Source organism: Ochlerotatus camptorhynchus, unplaced genomic scaffold, assembly GCF_037179485.1.
Source record: "Ochlerotatus camptorhynchus isolate MF236.1 unplaced genomic scaffold, CSIRO-AGI_Acam_v1.1 ptg000147l, whole genome shotgun sequence".
Taxonomy (NCBI): Eukaryota; Metazoa; Arthropoda; class Insecta; order Diptera; family Culicidae; genus Ochlerotatus; species Ochlerotatus camptorhynchus.
In genome coordinates this window covers 196,697-219,488 of record NW_027040637.1, presented here as the reverse complement: position 1 = coordinate 219,488, position 22,792 = coordinate 196,697, and the positions used below count along the sequence as shown (strand labels likewise).

Sequence of the window (22,792 nt, the reverse complement as noted above, 5' to 3'; positions counted from 1 at the left end):
AGAAAATTGTTTGCATTGAACCAAAAAAAAACTTTAGCTGTATTTAAATAAACAATTCCGGTTGAAATTATATTGCATTTTATTGTTTCGATAATACTTATTCAAATAAATTCAAAATAAGATTCCTTTTGTTTTAATAAGCCACTAATCAACTGCAACTATTGTAAAAATAACAATATTCTTTTATTAAGCCAACAATAGTTAATTTGAAATTAGCATTTATTTGTTGTGTCTGTTCCCCGGGCCATGAATGCAAAAATAACTACCAACCATTCCCTCGTTCCCGGAAAGAAATGTAAACAATAACACAAAACTGTTCTCGTTTGATTCAGCTCTTTTCCGCGTTCGACGTGATATTGTTTTTAATAGTGAATTTCGGGAAAAAAGTGCAAGATTTCCGAAAATCTTGAGACTTGAGGTAAGTAAGTATGCTGCAGTTGCTAAATATAAACAGTTTTCTTTTTTTTTCCTTGATTTTTTATCGTCGATCTTGTTTTCAGTACTGAGTACCAATGCTCCCAACGCCAGGAAGGCCGCTCCCAAACCTGGACCCTACCTATCGACCCATCAACTCATGAACCGGAGAGATTTATGCCTCAGAAAGGTTTTTTTTTTAATTCAATTGTACCTAATTCATAAAAATAATCGCAAATTATTAAATATTGAATCTGTTTATTTCTACTGCGTATATTTTCAGGCTTAATGAAATAAATATGATTGAATCAACAAGAAATCTCTTTTAAAAACAAAAATATTTTGTTGTTGACCCAGCTGCCAAATTTGACAGCTTACGTCAAAACCATGGAAGCTCTTGTAAATTCAAAAAGATTTTCTTTTTGATTTAACAATCCATGGGTTTTTAGAAACAAAGACACTGGATTGTAGAAATAATAATGATTTCTTTTTGCAGCCAAAACAAAATGAAATTCTTATTAATTTTACGTCAAATATTATAACGTTTAAAATATTTTTTTCTGCGTGTGGACGTAGCTCTGCGACATGCCGATCTTTTTAGCCAAATCACGGCTTGAGACGTTGGGATTTGCTTTAATCATCCGCTTCACCTTTCCCTCCGTCTTTTTGTTCTCCGGTCCCGGTTTTCTTCCAGCTCCTTTGCCGTGGTCCAACGTCAACCGCTCCTGGAACCGCTTCAACACTCTGGAGACGGTTGAATGGTGAATTTTCAACATTTTTCCCAACTGCCGGTGCGACAGGTCAGGAAATTCCAGGTGTTTGGAAAGAATTTGTTCTCTCAACTCGCGTTGGTTCACCTCCATTTTCGTTGAATCGAAAAACACGACTTCGAGTTTGACAGCATGTACACAATACACATTGTAGTATCTACCCTGTTCAGAGTAGCAAAATTCCAAGGGCCTTCTGAGGATAATTTTGTGTTTGTGGGGGAGACAACGAATCTGGAGCCTAAGTTCTTGGAACCTTTTTAGGAAATAACAAAAAGGAGGATTACAATCAAGTCTGAGAATAACTCCAGAACATCTTCAAAGGAATTCGGAAAATAAATTCAGGAGGGTTCGCCAAACAAATTATGAGAAGGAATCTAAAGAATTTGTTAGGAGGAATGCCAATGAATTCTTAGGAGACTTACAATGTGAGTAGAATTCCAAGGGAAGTTTTGAAGTTCTTTTGAAGTTCTTTTGTAGTTTAAGAAACTAGTCGGATGTTCCATCAAATTCTTAAACTTCTGTGAAGTTTTGGAAGTTTTTCTAAATTTCAGGAAATTTTGTGCGCAATGTCCATGGAATTAGAACAAAATAATTAATATAATTCTATGATTTTCACTGAGGTTCTCGAGATTTTTTTGAAGTTCATAAAATTTCCCTTAAATTATCGACACTAATTTAAAACTTCTTCAATAGGCTAGACTTTCCTGCCTAAACGATTATTGAATTTATGTAAAGTTCTCTAGACTGCCCTGAATTTTCAGTATTTTTTTAAGAATCCGCAACTTTACTGAAATTAAATGATCTGCCTTGAAGTTTCGAAACTTTCCCATAAGTATTTTAACCATTATAAACGCTCACTAATTTTTCCTGAACTTATATATGGTTACCTGAAGTTTTCTAAATTTGTTTAATAACCCGAGCAAAATTCTAAAAATCCTGTACTAGAAGAAGAGAAACAAAAAGCACCCTCAAATGTACCTCGGAATGATTTGGATAAGCTTGTGGCAGGGGATAAGCTATTTTATAAAAAAGTTTATAAATTTCCGAGATGGCTGGAGGCTGTATTTGTAAAACGAATGTCTGATAATGTTTTCCAGATTCTGATCGGTAAGCACAAGACGAACGCGCACAGACAACAGTTGAAGGCTGCTTACGAATCCAAGCGAAACAGAGCTGTGGTACGCCTTCCAACCAGCACAACGAACAAGCGTAAGAGGGATTCGATCGAAGATGAAGAAGATTTCCACGGATTCTCGGACCTCCCGAGACCAGAAGACATCCACGAGAGCAAGAAGGTCAGACGAGCTAGAAGTCCCATCTGCACGCGGTCGAGAACTGTGCAACTCAGCTAGGCAAGACAAGGCTGAGGCTGCATCTTCAACGAGTTGAATTCGATGTGTTAAAATGAATTGGATTATTGAATTGTTCAACACAGTTAAGCAAGAACATGCTGCAGCTGCATCATCAACGGGATTGAATTCGAAGTGTTTTGAATTATTGAATTCTTCGTGTTTATTTATGTAATTGGAAATTTAGACTGTTTGTTTTTTCTTAAGAAGGGAGAACTGTAGTATCTACCCTGTTCAGAGTAATTAATGATTTAGAGTGTAATCAATCAAGATACAAAAAGAGACTCGAGATGAGAGTCCAGAATAAAGAGCTAGGCGAGTCTAGCATGAGCCGTTGAAAGAGACGGAGTTGAATCCAATCTACATCGTTGAGCTTTTATTTAAGATAAGAAGAAAGATTGATTAACACTAGTTAATCCTTAATAATTAAACAAATCACATAGTAGTGATCAGTTACCGTACATAACACACATCAATGAGAAAGTGTGCAAAATTTGGTTGATTTTTACCCAATGGTAAAAAAGTTATGCCCTGTTGAATGTGTAGCAATAATTTCGTGTTCGCCCTTTACTTGGACGTCACACTGAAGTCTGAATACATTAAGGGTACAGCAATACACGTTCAAATTTAATGTATTGAAGATGTCTGCTTATGTTTTCTACATTACAATTTCTATTCGGGGAAGAAGAAGTCATGTGGTTATCGAGATGGCCAGTACCACAGCTGAATCGTGAAACTGTTTGTAATCGACAATTCGACCGTGTCTCATGTGGTAAAATCGTTCAAGGAAACCCCAGACAACCCAGCAGCGAGCTGGCAGTGGAAGAAAAGTGAAGACGACCGACCTCATGAGCGCAAGGAAGGTAAGGGATTACTTAAAGCGCAATCCGAACCTTTCGATTCGGGACGTGGCTAAGAAGGTCAATTCTTCCGTCTGGTTTGTCCAGAAGACAATGATGCGGGCCGGACTTAATGTCTTCAAGGTAAGGAAGGCACCTAACCGATCCGATAAACAGAATACTTCCATAGAGGTAACTCTAACACCAGAAGGTCCCGAAGAAACGAGCTCAACTTTTTGGCTCAGCTCTAGTACTATCTTCGGTCCCAAGCTAATCGATGCACCCCTCGAAACATTGGAAAATCCACGAACCCCTCATTTTATCTGTCAAACTTTCATAGCGAATCAAAACAAACATAGTGTAATACTGGAATTTATACTAGAATGGGGTGCGTTAATCGATTTGCTTGGGACCAATAGGCTAGTCAAGTCATGAGCCAATTTAAAATCGTTAGTTTTGTATTGATTGTTGATACTTCCTTATTACGTAAACCAGCAACTTGCAAGATATGTTGCTTACAAAGATGGACGGTTGCATACAATTTGTTATAAATTGACGCGATCTATAATGTAAACTTGTATGATATTACATACATGACGCTTCATTTATGTGCATAAAATAAAAAAAAAACATAAATTTACACAACTTTTTCGTGCTGTGTAGTCTATACATATCCTGAGTAAACAATACGGATACAATGAGAAATGAAAAAGTTACGACGACTTTTGATGTACGTTTAAGTTGAATGTTAATGCTTTTCCGTTGATACTGAATTCACATCCGTGCGAACCACACCCAAATTAAAAATGCACCAATACCAACAAGCATTGCAAATTAGGAAAATGAGAAGTATCAAAATTTTAACCGTATTCGTAAACACAATATTATTGTATAATTATAATAATTCTACTACTGAAATGACAACTTCAATTCAAAGCCTGCTGAACTTCAGCGAAGTCCTGATGAAGTTCAGGGAAGTCTTGCCGAAAGTCCTTCCGAAGTTAGTTAAGGAAAGTCCTTCCGAAGTTCAGGGAAGTCCTGATGAACATTTAGAGAAGTTCTGTCGAAGTTCAGAGAAGTTCTGCCGAAGTTTAGGGAAGTTTTGGACGTCAACCATGCCACATTTAGCTCGGAATGTTTGCTCTATAAAAGATTTTTTGATCAGAAGTAAAGCAGCTTGCGTTTCAATAAATAGCAGCCAAGTTCCATGAGTGTGAATCAATTCGATTTTTTGTATTTTAATTTTGCGGGGTTGTCAACTAGCTACGTAGCATTACGTCAGATTGTTGAGGAGAGAAATCCTCTTTTAGTTTTATTATCTGAAACCCATATTGTTGAAACTGAAGCTTTTGATCAGTATAGTATTCCGGGATATATTGTTGCTGCTTTTTTATCACATTTTAGACACACTGGCGGTCAGAATCAGTTCAATTCAACCTTCGTACCAACGAAGTTATTGATGGCAACAGGTTTTTGGGCATTACAGTTGTACGTGGCATGAAGATGGGTAATTATGGTGTTTTGTATCACTCTCCCAGTTATAGTGACCAGTGTTTTGTTGAAGTTTTAGAGAACTGGCTCGAGACATTCCTTGATGCTAGTAAATTAAATATATTAGCTGGTGATTTTAATATTAATTGGCTTGATAACCATAATTAGAATCATTTGAAGCGTTAAGCTGAGTTTTTTTTAATTTAAAGCAAACGGTAAATGAATATACGCCTATTTCCAGGCACAGTAGAACTTTAATTGACCACGTTTATTCCAATTTTGATTCCACTTGTTCAGTTACGGATACTGATTTGAAAATAACCGATCATGAGACCTTAGTGATTAATGTCTTAGACCATGTTAACGATAACGATAATTTTGTAAAATTGAAGTGCTGAAGGAAATATTCGAAGCAAGCTGTTTCGAATCTTGTTGAGAGGAGCGTGGATTTTCCATTCGCGGCCGGTAACTTAGATGAATCTACAGCTGTTCTTAATAACGCTTTGAAAACGTGTACCAATCAACTAGTTTAGCAAAAGTTTGTTTCTTTGAAAAACTCGAACAGCTGGTACAATTTGGATCTTTTGCGTCTTAAACGGAAAAGGGACAAATGGTACAAAAAGTTTTGTAGATCAAATAATGACAATCATTGGAATAGGTACACAGTCGCGCGTAATAAGTATTCACAATCGATAAAGAAAACTCGTTGTGAATATGTTCAAAGGAAGATTGATCAGCATCAAAACAACAGCAAAGAGTTAAGGAACATTTTGAAATCTTTATTAATACCTAATAATTGAAAACCGCGGTGCATAACGCATTAGAACAGTCAGAACAAGTAATTGCAGCTAAGTTTATTGATTATTTTGTAGGCAGTGTTTCATTGATTAATCAATCCATTGAATTGGTCGATGAACCTGACGAAATAAAACAGCCAGTTAATAGTAGTTGTAGATTTGAAGTTTTTTACCCAATTACATTAGATGAACTTAGAGTTATTTGTTTTTCATTAGGAAAATCGGCTGGAGTAGATAATGTTAATGCTAGAGTTATTCAAGATTGCTTTCATGTCATTGGCCACATCTTGCTGGACCTTATTAATGAATCATTGCAAACTGAACATGTGCCACAAATTTGAAAGGAATCCTTAGTGGTTCATATTCAAAAAGTTGCTGGAACGATTAAAGCCGAAGAGTTTCGTCCTATCAACATGTTGCACACATTAGAGAAAATTTTAGAACTTGTTGTTAAAGGCCAGCTGTCGGAGTATTTAAATAGTAATAGTTTGTTGATACCAGAACAATCGGGATATCGGGAAGGTCATTCTTGTGAAACCGCGTTGAATTTTGTATTAGAGAAGTGGAAAAAATACTTGGAGAGTAAAGATACGATTGTTGCTGGTTTTTTGGATCTTAAACGCGCTTTTGAAACAATTTCTAGGTCCTTATTGTTAAGATCAATCAAACGCTTTGGAATTACGAGTACTGCATATAAATGGTTTGAAAGCTATTTGTCTGACAGAACTCAACGGACTGTTTTTAATGATTCTGTTTCCAGTCCCATGGGGAATAGCATTGGAGTGCCCCAGGGAAGTGTATTAGGGCCCCTGTTATTTATTATGTATATTAATGACTTGCGACGTGTTTTACGATTTTGCGACATTAATCTTTTTGCAGATGATACGGAGTGCACCTTTCGTGACCCAGGACACGATGAACGGACAGGTGTACATAAAAGAGTGCCTCCAGAAGCGGCTGCTTCCTCTCCTGAAGGCCCACAACGTCCCAACAATCTTCTGGCCGGATTTGGCCTCATGCCACTACTCCAAGGACGTGCTGAAGTGGTATGCGGACAATAAGGTCAATTTCGTGCCGAAAATGTTCAACCCTCCCAACACTCCGGAGCTCCGCCCCATCGAGAAGTACTGGGCGATTATGAAGCAGCACCTTCTTAAACGACCTAAGGTAGTGAAGACAGTCGAGGAACTGAAGAAAGTATGGGTTTACATGCAAAAAACGGTTGATTCACAGGTTGTGCAGAATCTTATGGCCGGGGTTGAGGCCAAGGTGCGGGTATTTGCGTATGGACTGTAAATAAAATACGAGTAAAATGGTAAAATGAAGTTTAATAGTTATTTCCCAATCCCTGAAAATTTGATGGCAATCGGATGAAAACTCGAATTTTGCGAATCAATTTTGTGTGTGGCAATTTCATCGTGGACACACTTTATTCATTGCAGCTAAGGATTTAGATGATGCCGTTTTACACTTGAATGAAGATTTGCGTTCTCTAAGTAGATGGTTGAAGTATAAATAGTTGAAATTGAATACAAGTAAAACTAAATTTATAGTAATTTCGCGGAATCGAGTAAATGAGAACATCTCTGTTGTGATTGATGATGAGACTATTGATCGCGATCGCGAGATTAAATATATTGGCGTGATTATTGATGACAAACTTAAGTTCAACTCTCACATTGACAATGTCATCAAGAAAATTTCCAAGAAGTATGGAATTCTATGTCGATTGAAAAACGATTTAACTACTGCCAGTAAAATATAGCTATACCAATCAATCATCTCTTCTCATCTAGACTTTTGCCCTTCCATTTTATTTCTGGCCAATGCAACACAAATATCAAGATTACAGCGCTTGCAGAATAAAATAATGCGTTTGATTTTGAGATGTAATAGATTCACTTCCTCAACTGTGATGCTAGACACCTTACAATGGTTATCGCGGAAGCAAAGAATTGTATATTTGACTATGGCGTTCAGTTTTAAAGTAGTTAACGGTTTGCTGCCTCGATATTTGTGTGATCGAATTGAAAGAGGAAGTGACTTTCATAGATATAATACTAGAAACGCGGTTGAAATAAGAACACCACATTTCTTGACTTGTGCTTCACAAAATTCATTATATTATAAAGGAATAAATGTTTTCATTTCGATGCCTAGACATATCAAACGTTCAGCAACACTTACAGTTTTTAAAAGACACTGCATTTCACGCGTTAAAACTGTCTTTTGAACAGTCATCCAGTGATGAATTGACAAATTATGACGAATTTATCTCCAACGGATTATTTTATATGGATAGCTGTCATAACGACTTTTTGATAATTATTGTAGCACTGTTCGCCACGAGGGTGATGATGAATTTGTAATATTTGATTTAATAGTAGTTGATTAAAAAACGTAGTCTACAAAGGTTTGAGCCTCGCGCGCGTATTACGGATATAGAGGACTGAATTTAAAATTTGATTAAAAAAATGCAATTTTGAAGCTTATTTGGAAGATACCTTGAGTTAGTAGTAAGTTTTCTGGCAAATGTTGGGGGTTCGTGAGCATTCCTGACACTGCTGAAAATTATGATAGCATCAGATTGCGGGGTTGCTAGCGTATTAGCATAGAGGTAACTCTAAGACCAGAAGGTCGCGAAGAAACGTGCTCGACTTTTTGGCTCAGCTCTGGTACTATCTTCGGTCCCAAGCTAATCGATTCACCCTTCCGAACATAGAAAAATCCACTAACCCCTCATTTTATCTGTCAAACTTTCAAAGCAAATCAAAACAAACATTGTGTAGTACTAGAATTTTTACTAGAAGGGGGTACGTTAATCGATTTGCTTGGGACCAATAGGCTAGTCAAGTAGAGAGCCAATTTAAAATCGATAGTTTCGTATTGATTGTTGGTATTAGGATGCTTATTCATTAACTCTTGATCGCTTGTAATACTTATGAATATTTTAGGTGGACAAAAAGGTGAACTTAGAGGTGGACTAAGAGGTGGACTCCTGAGCTTTTCCAAATTTACATCGCTGTGAAGCAACTGTAAACTCTAGAGGGAATTTATATCTGTAACTGTAACCAGTTCGATTTTGTTTGCTATCCTGGTTAAATTGTCATATTTAATTATCTTAAAGATAAATCGTCCAGCTCAAACTTTTGTAGGGGTAAGACGTGGGACCATCATCATCATCATCATCATCATCATCATCATTTTGCCGAACTTCAGGGAAGTTCTACCAATGCTTAGGGAAATCCTGCCGAACTGATTTATTAGATTTTTCGACTGGTGCGTATGGAGATTTCTTTATTATGGCTTTCTCAGTTGCCCCCCTCTGGCTACGCTTATGAATGGAGCTGATTGAATTATAAGTTTTTTTTGTTTTTGACTACAGTTGATATTTGAAGCCATGTTTACTTTATGTTATGTTCACGGATCAGCTTGTTTTGTAATGTTTGTACTATATTGTGAAAAGATATGGGGTTTTTACGGTTGTTAAATTGGTCTTCCCCATCACATTCATTAAGACTACACTAAATAGATGAAGAAATAAATAAATAAGTAAATAAATAAATAAATAAAAAAAAGTCTAAGACGTGATGTATCTTACTGCATAAAATGAGTGTTGAAGGATGATATAGGCTTAACTACCCCATTTCCGGCCTATTAAGCACAACCCGCACTTAGTCTTTCTTAATCTAGCGTAGTTTAGCACCAACGGAATGTTATTATTACTGATGGCTTCCAAATTTATTTACCTTTCCGTATGTACCGTAAGATTTGATAAAGATAAACCAGTCGTTGAGATATTGTCAAAAGTTTAACACTGCTTCTTGACGCCAAACTCGGTCTGCGGATTCTAAACTCGGCCTTACGCATTGAAATGCCAATAAATTCACTTCGGCCTATCGGATGAAGATAAAAATTGATTCAGTCGGAGCGCTTCTTTTGTTTTTGGGAATAATGGGTGCAAACCTTCATATCACGCGTTCTCATTGACTTCGTTCGGTAGCTTATTAACTAAAGTATGGTACCAAACGCATAATTGACTTGTTAACTCTGTAATCATGGATTTATTTGAAGTTTTCTGCTCGATAGGCCCAAAATGAACGATTAGGCTAAAGTAGTTCTCTACCCTATTAGGTACATCTTGTGAGCAAAAATTGAGGCTAAAGTGTGGCTGGACGTATCTAAATTTCATTTTAGACTGCTTGAATAAACAGATTCATTACTTCAAACAATTTAGGGAGGCGTGTACTGCCGTGTGCGGTATAATTGTCCCATTAGACTTTTCATCGATTTTGACTTTATTGCTGAAATCGTCACGATTAATCGTAAAATTTAAGAAAAATAAATTACATTGGAGGGTTTGTTCGGCAAAACTTGAAAAAAATTTCAAGTCATTTTGTACCATCGTATAAATTGCGGCATAACAGTCCCATCTGCAAATCTGTTTGAAAAAAAAAGTGTTTATACTCATGTGGATTGTTTTATTCAAAATAATGATAAAAAACACAAGCAAGTTAATGGGAATGTAATTCAATAATTCATTTAAAAAAATCAACCATCAAGTGCAAAATAATAACAAAAATCAAAGCTTTGTTTCATTTTTGCTTTCTTGCAGTGGAAGTTCCGTCCAAAATTGTTTTTTGGCCTCTCCAATGACCGGCAAAACGTTACTAAAAAGGGCGTTCTTTCGATCCACGTCAATCCCGCGGGGAGCCTTCAATCGCTTCAGGCTGCTATCCAACTCAAAAGCATCATCTGTGACAGTCTTCATTTGCTTTTTTGAAAATAAAAAGCAGTATGTCAGATCACTTCCTTCCTCGACTGAATTGCTGTACCCGAATTGATAGCTGTGCTTGCGGAGAACCACTTTTCGAATATTCTCGATGTACGGTCTCGGCTGAAGTTTGTTCAGCGTATACTGCGAAGCACTCAAAGTAGTCTTTAAACGACATTTCAAGAACTTCCACGTTCTTCTTTGCTTTGACTACAACCTCCTTGAAGTCTGGAAAAGTTATTATTGGATCACCAATATGATTCCGCATTCCTTTTTCCACCGCCGCATGGAAACTGTCGGCGGACATAAACGTATGCCCGGACTCGAAGTATTTGAGAACCAATTCCTTAATCTGAATCGAATTTGAATTCATCAAAAGAATCAGATGAAGGAATTGGTTCCAATTCTTGTTTTGTCCAGAGCAGTTGTCTAGCCACATGGTAACTTTATCGTAGGATCCAAGTCTTGTAATTATACGGTGAAAGCAACTTGTTGTGTCGTTTGCGGACCGCCCACTAATCGACTCGTCCCATAGGCAAGCGAACACTGGGCAATCCTGAGTGTACTTCCCAACAGGCGCAAACGTCTTATTAAAAGCAAGAAGTCGTTGGGAGAATACAACACTCTTCAAGCCTTCCAGACGCGGAAGCTGAATAACCTGAAAGGAGAAAAGTACTTAGAAGTAATTGTTAGAGTAATTGCTTTATTTTTGTTACCTTCTGGAGGTCAACAGCCAGTACGACATGTCCAGGTTCTGTCTCATCTCCGTCACATTTGTAAGCGATGCGGGATAACTTAGCCAAGCGTTTATGTTCCGAATACTTAAAGCATATAGAGCAATCATCATTTACAGAGCCGTCCTCGATTGTATGGTCAGAATCCTTGAAGTGTTGATCTGCTGCAACGCAGGTTTCGCACTGCTCATGCCCAAGCTTCACGAAAGAAATATTCATCTTTTTGATTTGTCGAGAATACACAGAATAGCTAACGTTCAAATCATGTGTGTCTTGATAATCCTGATGTATTGCTTTTTCGGTTAAATCTGACGGTAGATATAAACGGTTCGGCGCATGTTCGCGCCGGAAGTGGGATATCGTTGGGTTGTATGATTGAATATGCGCAATGACAGTATCTCGCTTGGTCGAATCTCGAGTATATTTTCCTCTTTTTGATACTATCGGTCCACCATCTTCGTCGTCGACAAGACATCGATAAACGGTATTGCTGTAGAAACAAAAAAAAAAATTAATGTAGTTAATTTGAACATCCTGGTCACAAGTGAAACAGAGATAACATACCCACAATCTTCGGAATACCCAAGAGTGTTGAGGAAAAATGTTCGGCAAACAGGCACAAACTACTTGTTCTCTCTTTCTACTTTAAACTTATATTTGAAATGCTTTACCGGGTTAGTATCTGTATATCGATTCTTGACACGCTTTTCAACGGGAAACTTTTGAACTCTTTCGCGAATATATGCCTTCTGACCAGTTGAATCTTGCTTCCAAAACTGCGAGTGGGCTGCAATCCGTTCATTTTTGGACACAATTTTCCAACACTCTTTCGGACAGTCGCATTTGATCAATTTCACTTGGTGAGATCTTCGTCTTTTTTCCACACTAGCATCCTTTTTAATTTCTTTCGATGTTCTCTTCCGCTTTTTCTGTGTCATCGTTGCTTCTCCAAAGAAGCTGCCATCAGAATTTATTAGATTCTCATCATCAGTTGAAGAATATTCAGGTGGTTCATGTGAATCCGGATGATCCAGGTGCTCAAGGTAGTTTTTGAGTAGAAGACGATGGTTTTGTAGTTTTGAGTTTTCTGCTGCCTCATTAGCTAAGTCGAACCCGGCCAAATCTTCATCCGAATCAGAATCACTATGTTATTGTTTCAGCAAACTAAGCGCATCCATTTTGCAATCGATTTCTACAACAGCACATCTTGTGCGTCATGAATTGCGGCATAACAGTCCCAGATATATATATTTTTTTAATTTTAACGGATATTTTTCATATCAACGATTAGAGTCTTTTATTAGGGTGTTATAGATATAGAATATCCACGTAAATTACATTTTTCAAACATATAATATGACCAATTCAGCGAAAATTGCAAAAAAACTTCAAATGCATTTTTCTCGATTCATCGTTTTATCGAATGGGACAACTATGCCGCACACGGCAGTGTAGTAATTGAAATATAGTTCTAACTTGTATTAACATATTTTGCTATTATTTTTTATCAATTTATCAAATGCACCATTCTATAGCGATTCAATTTTTTTCAAAGAAATCCTGCTGCGATGACGTATAAAACTATTCAACTCAGCGGTAGTCACTGCTGAAGCAAAAAAATATAAAAAAAAAACGCCCGGAGAATCACAGCATCCAAGAAAAGAAAGGAATCTCCTTGAAAAACAAAATCTCGAGTAGCCACTTATGATCGAACAATCAATGAAGGAAAAACAATTGATGAGAGGAGAGTAGGTATGTGCTGCTGCTGGTATTTCGTGTGTGTTGTGTTCCATCCAGCCGACAGTAGGAAAGTTTCTCCTCACCTCACAGCTATTGCGAGCGTTACACATCTACATATATGAATGGAGCTAGGTTAGGTACTAGTAAGCCAAGCCAGGTATGTGCCTTATGGTTGGTTGGCCTCATAGTCTCTGCCTTCCAGTTTCCTCGGATTTAGCCACCAGTAAACATAACCATGTTGGAATGTTTTCCAGTTTGCCCCGTTTCTGGCTGTGCACAGTTAGGAAAATTTTGCGCTTTCACACAGTATGGAATACAATGGGTGCGGTGTACGATGGTGCCCATCGTCATCAACCCTGGATCAACATACCAAATTCTAAGTTGCGCGTGATTATAATAGTTTTATTATAGTTATATTTTTGAGGTTTTTTAATCATTATTATTACAGTGAGGTGTGGCTACAGCCTCCTTGGATTAATGTAGTCCCATCTATGTTACTACAATTACTTGTTTTTGTTACACATAAATATTTTTCGCTAATTGCCTAATTGGGCAGTTTGAAAAATAAATTTAGCCCCCCACTATTTTTCCTTAATAACGCCAATGGCAAAACTATTTATCATAAGGTAGGTCTTGTCCATCTGATAAACTTTACCGAAGACAGAAAACTTCCATCTAGTCCATATGTTAAGTTAGGGCAAGCAATGAAAGTTGAATGTCACACTAGCCTGATGAGTTTATTTTGAGCTAAACTCTTTACCATGAAATAGGTCTTGTTCATCTGAATAACTTTTGACGAAGACCAGAACCTTCAATCTAGTCAAAATGATATGTTAGGGCAAACAATTAAACATTAATGTCACACTAGCACCATAGAGGTAACTCTAAGACTAGTAGGCCCCGAAGAAATGTGCTCAACTTTTTGGCTCAGCTCTAGTACTATCTTCGGTCCCAAGCTAATCGATGCACCCCTCGAAACATAGGAAAATCCACGAACCCCTCATTTCATCTGTCAAACTTTCATAGCGAATCAAAACAAACATAGTGTAGTACTAGAATTTCGACTAGAATGGGGTACGTTAATCGATTGTTGCTAGCACCGCCTGGTGAGTTAATCCAGAACAAAACGTTTCACCTTGTCCATCTGATCAACTTGACCGAAGACAGAAACTTTCAAAACTAATGTCACACTATCACCACCTGGTGAGTGAATTCCGAACTAAACTTTTTCCTTTAGGATAGGTCTTGTCCATAAGAACAACTTTGCCCGAGACGGAAAACTTCTATCTAGTCCATTTGCTAAGTTAGAGTAAACAATGAAAAATTAATGTCACACTAGCGCCTCCTGGTGAGTTAATTATGAACTCTTCCTTAAGATAGATCTTATCCATCTGAACAACTTTGCTAGCAGGAACCATCCACATGAGCAGGAACTGTAGATAGCGTTCTATAATGTATATTTAACATGGCACTGACATAAAGGTTGCGTTCGGTACAAATCAATTTCGTTGCAGAAAACAACGACTAAATTCGTAGAACAAACGAGCGATTTCGTTGTATAAACGAAATTTTATTTTCAGTGTAACATAAGAACATCCCAGTGCAATTTTCAACATGCTGAAGAAAGCGATTGGTGTAGTGGTAAGCGTGACTGCTTTCTCACCCCAATGGGTCTGGGTTCAATCCCAGCCGAGGCCACGTTTCCCTTCGGAAGGAAAGTAAAGCCGTTGGTCCCGGCCCATGTGTGTTTGAATGGGTGCGATATCCTACGCAGGTGTGGAAGCTGCCTCCCTGCACATTCGAATGCCGTCAATGGATGGCAATCGATGTCCGTCGGTGATTGGCACTGGATTGCGGAACAGAGACCAACGTTAAATAAAGGAATGATGATGATGATGATGAAGAAGAAGAAGAAGAAGAAAATAGCTCAACTTTTTTCTGTGTACCATCTCAAGTTTTTTAGAGGTTTGTAGTGAAATGGAGGTCGTAATCACGGTTTCTGTGGCTTTGATAAAACCAAATTTATTGTGTGTATCATAACATATAATATCATTACTTATAGCACAGACAAACAGACATAACACATTGAATATTTCTCACTGTAAAACATCGCACTATGGGCAAAAATGGGTCCAAAATTACCCAAAATTCAATATCTCAACAGCACGCTGAATTCCGGCCATGAAAAACAATTTTTCCGAAGGGAAATCGTCCGGGGAATCGATTGCACGTAGTCCCATAGACCGGATAGCCTTGTAGGTATGTGTTTTGAACAACTTAACCCCATTTTCCCCTACTTTTTGGAGGAAATGTTTTTTCACAGCTCTATTTTTCGTAAAACATAAGCAATTTATGCATGGTTTAAGAATACTATGTCTTTAAACAACAGTTCTGAGATATTAGGGGAATACGGGGTACACTTTATAGGGGAGTAAGGGGTAAAAGTGAAAAAAAAACAATCAATTGTTTTTAATACAAAATCCTTTTTTTTTAATATCTTAATATTTTTTCTTAAAAATACTTTTAATTAACTTTCATTTGGTATTTTGAGTTCCGTCATCGGCCAACAGTTCAAAAGTTATAAATTTTTGAAAAAAATTAAAAAAAAAAATTTTTTTTGACCGCCCTAATATATAAATAGTCACCCTAATGACAAAATAAAAATAAGGGTCTAATATGTTGCGACTAGGAACAAAACTAACAATTTTTACAAAATTCTGAGAACCACTATATCGTTTTGCTGTATACAGACAAAAAAAGTGAAAACTCTTTTAAAACAGATAGCAGTAAAATAAAACTTATTTAACCCCAATTAACCTTAAAATTTAAAAAAAAATCTTATTATTGCATGCAACCTTTGGGTTCATTCAAACAATCGCATCGTTCAACATTTTTATGAATTAAAATAAATTTAGCAAGGGTTCACTTTTACCCCTTACTCCCCTATAAAGTGTACCCCGTATTCCCCTAATATCTCATGAACTGTTGTTTAAAGACATAGTATTCTAAAACCATGCATAAAGTGCTTATGTTTTACGAAAAATTGAGCTGTGAAAAAACATTTCCTCCAAAAGTAGGGGAAAATGGGGTAAAATGGTCCAAAACACATACCTACAAGGCTCTCCGGTCTATAGGACCACGTGGAATCGATTCCCCGAACGATTTCCCTTCAGAAAAGTCGTTTTTCATGGCCGGAATTCAGCGTGCTGTTGAGATATTGAATTTTGGGTAATTTTGGACCCATTTTTGCCCATAGTGCATCGTCGCTAAAACATTACCGCCATCTGTTGAGTACACTGTGGTGGGTAGTACGCTGAACAGATGGCGGTAGTCTGTAAACGTCAAACGCAAGGGAATTGACTATGCGCGCCACAGGTGGCGGTACTACCAACTACGATACTTTTAAATTGACCGTTAAATGCTTGTTCGATGAACAACTTGCGAGTTTTATGTCTGTTTGTCTGTGCTTATAGTCTTAAAGAATTGAAATCACTTTATTAAAATAAAACTAAATATGAGATAAAAGTTGCGGAAGCTATTTGTTGTCAAAAGTGCTCATGTTTTAACATTATTTTTATGACCATAAATTTTTTTCGCGATGACAACAATGCTCTTCTACATTTTGAACCAGTCTGCTTCCAAAACCACACCATAACCTTATGCGATTCATATGCATTCTCCCGGGAACCTTTACGCTTCATTAGTGATTTAAATATGTAGGAATTTCTGGATCTTCCACCTCTCCCTCGGTTTCGTTCCATTACGAGTGCGTACATGCTTCGCTTTGCGCCAACCCACCACCAACACCAATAATAATAATGGGAGGAATCGGAGAAGCAATACAAAGGGGGACGACCAACGAACGACGACGACGACGGCGGTTCTGTTTTGAGCACATGAGCATATCCTTCCTTGGTTGGCAGGCTGGCAGGCAGCCGGTTCATATCACCCTACATCACTCCTCTATCCTCTAGGAGGTAAGCAGAATGAACTCACGTCATCCAATGGAGATGGCTGCGATAGACCAAGGGAATAAAAGGGGACCACATCCGAACATTCATTGTACGGAGTAGTGCGCTCAAGAGCCTGAAAACGTCAAGTCAAATATGTTTTGAATTTTTGTTAATTGTGATCGGAGGAGAGTGCATTCTAAATGTCAATGTTCTGTTCGGGTTTTTGCCTGTCTGGATTGTACAACACCCGCTGGCTGATGTGTATATACCTACCTTTACGTTACCCTTCTTGCTGACATCTGATCGTTTGTTCTCGGTAGGGTAGGTAGAAAGCATCAACTGAATTGCGGAAATACTTGATCCTATTGTGCTCAAGTCAATCATAAAGTTCGTTTTTAGTTTGATAAAATGTAAGCATACAGTTTATTCTAAATTTTCATTGATTGTGAGCCTCTTGCTATGCATTTTTTTTAGAATTTTGGAATTATTTTTTTGAATCAATTAAAAAAAAACATATTGGATTAAATGTCGATTGATTAGCGTTTCAGTAGAATAATTGTATACATTGTATCGTTGTTTTTCCTTGTAGTTATATTACTATTGTATCACATTCACTTTCATTGTTTACTTTCCCTATCACTTAAAAAAAAACTCAATCAGTTACGTATTTAGATTTACTACTTTCAAGCTAGAAACTGAAGAAGTTTGCAAATCTAGATAGAGCTGGAATTAGGGCGTAACAGCCTTTGTAAACAATGACTTCTCTCGTTGATTTCTCGGAATTCAAGGCATGCCTACACAATCCAACACATCCATCGGGTAGGAGAAGTCTCCTCTACTCTATGATGATATCGATTTGCCAGGGAGAGCCATGACTTCCGAGAAATCATCGAGAGAAGTCATTGTTTACAAAAGCTGTTACGCCCTAATTCCACCTCTATCTAGAAATAGTAAACGAAATACGTATCTGTTATAGTTTTTTAAGTGATAGTGAAAGCGAATAGTGTATTAGTGAAAGTGAATGTGATACAATCGTAGTAGAATCAAAAGGAATAACAGCGTAATAAGGTATATGGAATGCAAAGTAAAGCTACAAATTTGATCCAGTGTACACAAATTAATTAGTTGCAATATTCATACAAACATAAATTATTCCGAGTTTGACCGGAAAAGCACTTAGAATTTAATGGAAACTAGATAACTTTCTGACACTTAAGCGCGGATTAGACAGTTCAATTCGGCGTTCAACTCACTCGACCTGCAAATTGAACGACCAGAAAGTTGGTCGGTGTCCAATTTCTTGTATTGTCGCGCGCCCACTAAATCGGAACGCGCGTGTGAAACACGCGACGTGAGACTCACACCCGAATTAACTGTCATCACGACATTTGTACCCATGACAGTTCCGTCATGATATTATTTATTTATAATCTGCTTTCATTTGTAAATATATTTTTGTTTGTTCCCAGTTCATCACACAAAACGAGTTTGCTATTTGAAAATGTAAAGTACCAGAAGATTTTACGTTCAAGGTCGGTTTAAAATGGTTAATCCTATTATACACAACGTCCGGCGCCAGCATGTCAGTTGTAATACAGTGTATTATTGCCTTGGCATTTCGAAGAGGAATTTAGCTACGATTTACGGGAAGGCAATTTCGACCATCTACGATTGGTTTGGACGATACGAACGTGATGGAGTGTTCAGAAGGAAACAACGTGAACGGATTTACAAAAAAATCTGTTTCAAAAAGAGAGAACAGCTGGTGAATCTCTACCGGATCGAACCAATCCTGTTTCTCGATGAAGTCAAACAGAGATTTCAACACTATTTTCAAATTTCGATAAGCGTTTCGTCGATTTGTACTATCCTACATGAAGCCGGACTTAGCTGGAAAACTATTGAAAGGCGGGCAATGCAGATACGAGACGATGAGATAATTAGATTCGTCCAGGAATTGCTTGCAATTTGGTGGGATTTGTATAATTTAGTGTTTCTGGACGAAGTGTCATTCAATAACAAGGACATGTTACGCAGGAAGGGGTATGGGGTGATCGGACGAAAACTGATCTACCGAGGAGAATTTTCTAGAAAGCCTAGAGTTTCACTTCTATGTTTTCTTGGATTGGGTGAAATGCTGGATAGTTTTTGGACGGAAGGAACTTTTAACAGGCTTAATAATTTTGACTGCTGCTGTAGGTTTGCGTTGAACAATAATCTCGTTCAAAACTATCCAGGAGTTCACTCAATCTGGATTCTAGATGATGCACGCATCCACTGCGATCCACACATTATCCGTTACTTGAGATCTGTTGGTATCATCCCCATATTCCTACCTGCGTACTGTCCTTTTTTTAATCCCGTTGAAATCATATTCGGGATAATTAAGAAGCACCTTGGGAGATACCACCAACAAAATGCGTTAATACTTGGGGAAGTTTGTGAAGCTATGAATTATTTCAAAGTGTATCCGTGCCGCAATATTTTCGAAAATTGTGGGTACATGTCTGGGGGTGTATTTGTTCCGGAAAAAAGCTTAGCTCAGGACCCAAAATATATGGATTTTAATGTATTTCCCAGCTAACCTTTCGAAGAAAACCATATAACTGTAAATCAGCTTGATTAAAACGTTTATTATTCCATTTTTCTTAAAGCCGAAAAAACGAAATGAAAACAAAGATAACGAAATCATTTTAATTCATGCAACAAAAACGAACTAAAAAAACGAATTCACAAAAATGCCTTTCTCTACGTATTACGTATTACTACTACGCATGATCGATATCAGTGCAACCCATGATTTTCTCTGTCAAGGAGTGACTCAAGCTTGATTCTTCCGGTTGGGTGGCAGATTCCATCGCACTGAAAAGCTCTGACTCAGTATGACCCCGAAAAGTCATGGCCTCCAGTTTTTGCGTTACTCCTTGGAGAATTGAAATTCCGAGAGAAACTTCGGTCTTCACATCATCTAGTTCGCGATACCAGGCACTATTCGATGTCCGAGCTACAACCATTCCTCGGTGAAGTGATTGTAAACGAGCTGCTTCAGACACAGCAGCCCATCGAAAATACTTCGAAAGCTCGATAGGCGGAGATTCCGCTTTCTTCAAATCCTCCTGCTTATGAGCTGGTCAAGAATTTATTGTATTGGCCCATAGTAGCCATGAGCTCTGATGGCCCTCGAGGTGGCAATGACTTCGGCGTAGCTCATCAGCCAACGCAGCATCATCTCATTCCATTCAACAAGGGCACCCGCTCGGTCATGATTTTGTGGCACCAATATTTTTTTGTTACCTCTTGGTACTGCCCGGCTGTTTCCACCTTCGATGAATAGGCATAGACAAATATTTTGACACATTTGTCTCGCCAGTTCGTCAGCAGCCGTGGTGTCAGAACACTAACTGCATACAGTTTTCTATTTACATCGTCTTGCAGAGTTACAAACTCATGCATGTCTTCGATGGTTGGTTCAGTTTTCTCCACCCAACTGGGAACGTCATTCTCGAACGTGACTTGTCGATCCATTAAGTTTTTGGCTTGGACCCAAATTGATTCCAGAATTTCGTTCACTGAATTACCGTTCACAAAAGCTCTGTTTGTCTCTTTTGGGTGTTGCTGGCTGCGATACAGTCGACGGCAGAATATTCCAGTGAATGAAAAAACTTATTCTTCACCAGATTTTTCCTCTACTTCACCGTTGAAATCATCGCCCTCCTCGACATCGTCATTCATCGGCCACAATCCCAGCTGGTCGTAAGGAAGCTCAAGGTTGTAGATTCCCGTATTCTCTTTAGTCATCATCAGCAGATCCCAGACAACCAGAAATCGTATAACAATGTACAGACAGTATCGTAAATTGCTACAGTTTAAGTCAAAATCGCATATTAGAATGGCATACCTCGCATCATGTTTAAGTTAAATCGTATAGAATGCAAATTTCCGACTTATATGCGATGACTCATTTTTCCGTCGTACTGTATCACAAATTTAATCGGATTACATCGTAAGACTTTTCAAAATGGATTTGTTATTACAGATTAAATCGCATATGATGTTAAATCACCTCTTTTAAAATTAAACGAAAATATGCACGTATATGGCCTCCACTTTTGTACGTATAAGCCATTTCTTTGCATTCTATACGAGTTATTTGTTTGTATATCACGAAAACAACTTTGAATATACGGGCATTCTGGTTGTCTGGGATCTTCCTCGTCCAAATGTTCTTCGCTCTCATAGGAACTGAAAAATCCAAACATTGATTAAACAATCAAAACAAAATCTAAATAAAAACGCTCACTCCTCCATTTCCGAATCCATTATTGGTGTTTTTCACATTACACGTAGATATTTCTAGTATTACGATCCACGAAAACGATGAATAATTGTTAGAAACGAAAATAACAACAAATGCACGCAAAGTTGTTTTCACTCATTTTGAAAACAAAAATAACCTATTGCCCTATTACTCACCATAATATTGAACTATAATAGGAAATAATAAGAATTTTTATGCAGAACTTGAATTTTATCAAATAGGTAAGTAAATAAAATCAGGGAAACTTGTTTACCATAACAAAAAACAGATTACTTGAGCGTTTGGAACAGTTACGATTTTTTTTTTTTGCTTTTTACACACTATTGGTATGTTTTTTTTTGCGTTTTTGTCGCGAGTGAGATGGTTGAGTTCTGAACAGCGCCCGGTTTTTGATTTTCGCAATTTCGCTTTCAAGTCAAGTGTCAAGTGAGTTGAAATAATTCACTGTATAGGACCAACGTGAAAGATTCCCACCATGGGCAATGATTGTTTGCAGATTTAGTTTCCGTTCCTTCGTAATCGTACACACTTAGAAAAAATCATGAAAACTTAGATGCTCTGAGACTGACATATACGAGCGTCAACTTTGACATAGAATTGAGTCATAACAGACGAGAAATTCAACTCAATCAAACGTACTTTTCGTCGAGTTAGGGGCTGTTCATAAACTACGTAGACATATTAGGGGGGAAGTGGGGGTAGGCAATCATCCACGGCCCATACAATTTGTTTTGTATGGACAATTGTCAACGAAGGGGAAGGGGGGTCAAGAATCCCAAAAAACTGTCTACGTAGTTAATGAAAGGCCTCTAACCAGCTTTTCAATCTCGTAGCACTTAATTTTACATAAAATATTTGTTGACGTCTGATCCTTAATGTCATAGATGGATTCCGTCACGTCGAAAATTATTTATTTCTAAGTGTGAATCCTGAATATTTTCCAAACCTCCTTATACACAGTTTGTTAAATTCATGTAGGGGAAATCCGGGTAAAACCCTAACGATTTTCACAGGTATGTACACACTTAGATTATTTTACCGAAATCTGTGAAATTTTACCGAAATCTCAACAGCTGAACGTTCGGTAAACAGTTCGGTGATTTTTCACAGATTTTCTGTGATTTTTCACAGATATTCGTTAAAAAATTGATTTTCTCGTCCTTTTCAACTGGTTCTTATGTCAAAAGGGCCGCTTGCATGTGTCGGTCTCAGGGCACTGAAACTTACATATCTTTTTCGTAGTGTGTACTTAGAAATACCTAATCTTACAGGTGACGGAATCCATCCTTGACATGAAGCATGAGCCGTAAGCAAACATGTCATGTAAAATTAAGTGCTCCGTGACTGAAAAGTTCGAAAGTACGTTTGATTGAGCTGAATTTCGTGTATATTATGACTCGTTATGTCAAAATTGAGGCTCGTACATGTCAGTCTCAGAGCACCTAAATTTACATCAATTTTTCTAAGTGTGTGGTAATAAAGTTTAATTATATAAGAAGCATTCTACAATTTATGTTCACTGTTAAGTAACTATAACATTTGCTGTAGCGAATCGTTTTATAACTATTTTGTAAGTAAAGTCAATAGTCACTTCTGGTCACTGCTACACAATA

General features: G+C 37.6%; 1 protein-coding gene and 1 pseudogene across 1 annotated transcript; one reads left to right on the top strand and one right to left on the bottom strand.

The window, feature by feature from the left end:
- The first annotated feature begins 18,404 nt into the window (after positions 1-18,404).
- Positions 18,405-19,445, top strand: LOC135701038 (uncharacterized). Its single transcript, XM_065221746.1, has one exon. It carries the CDS (start codon positions 18,405-18,407, stop codon positions 19,443-19,445), a length of 1,041 nt encoding a protein of 346 aa, XP_065077818.1.
- A 184-nt stretch (positions 19,446-19,629) lies between these two features.
- Positions 19,630-21,181, bottom strand: LOC135701009 (uncharacterized; annotated as a pseudogene).
- Positions 21,182-22,792: the final 1,611 nt, after the last annotated feature.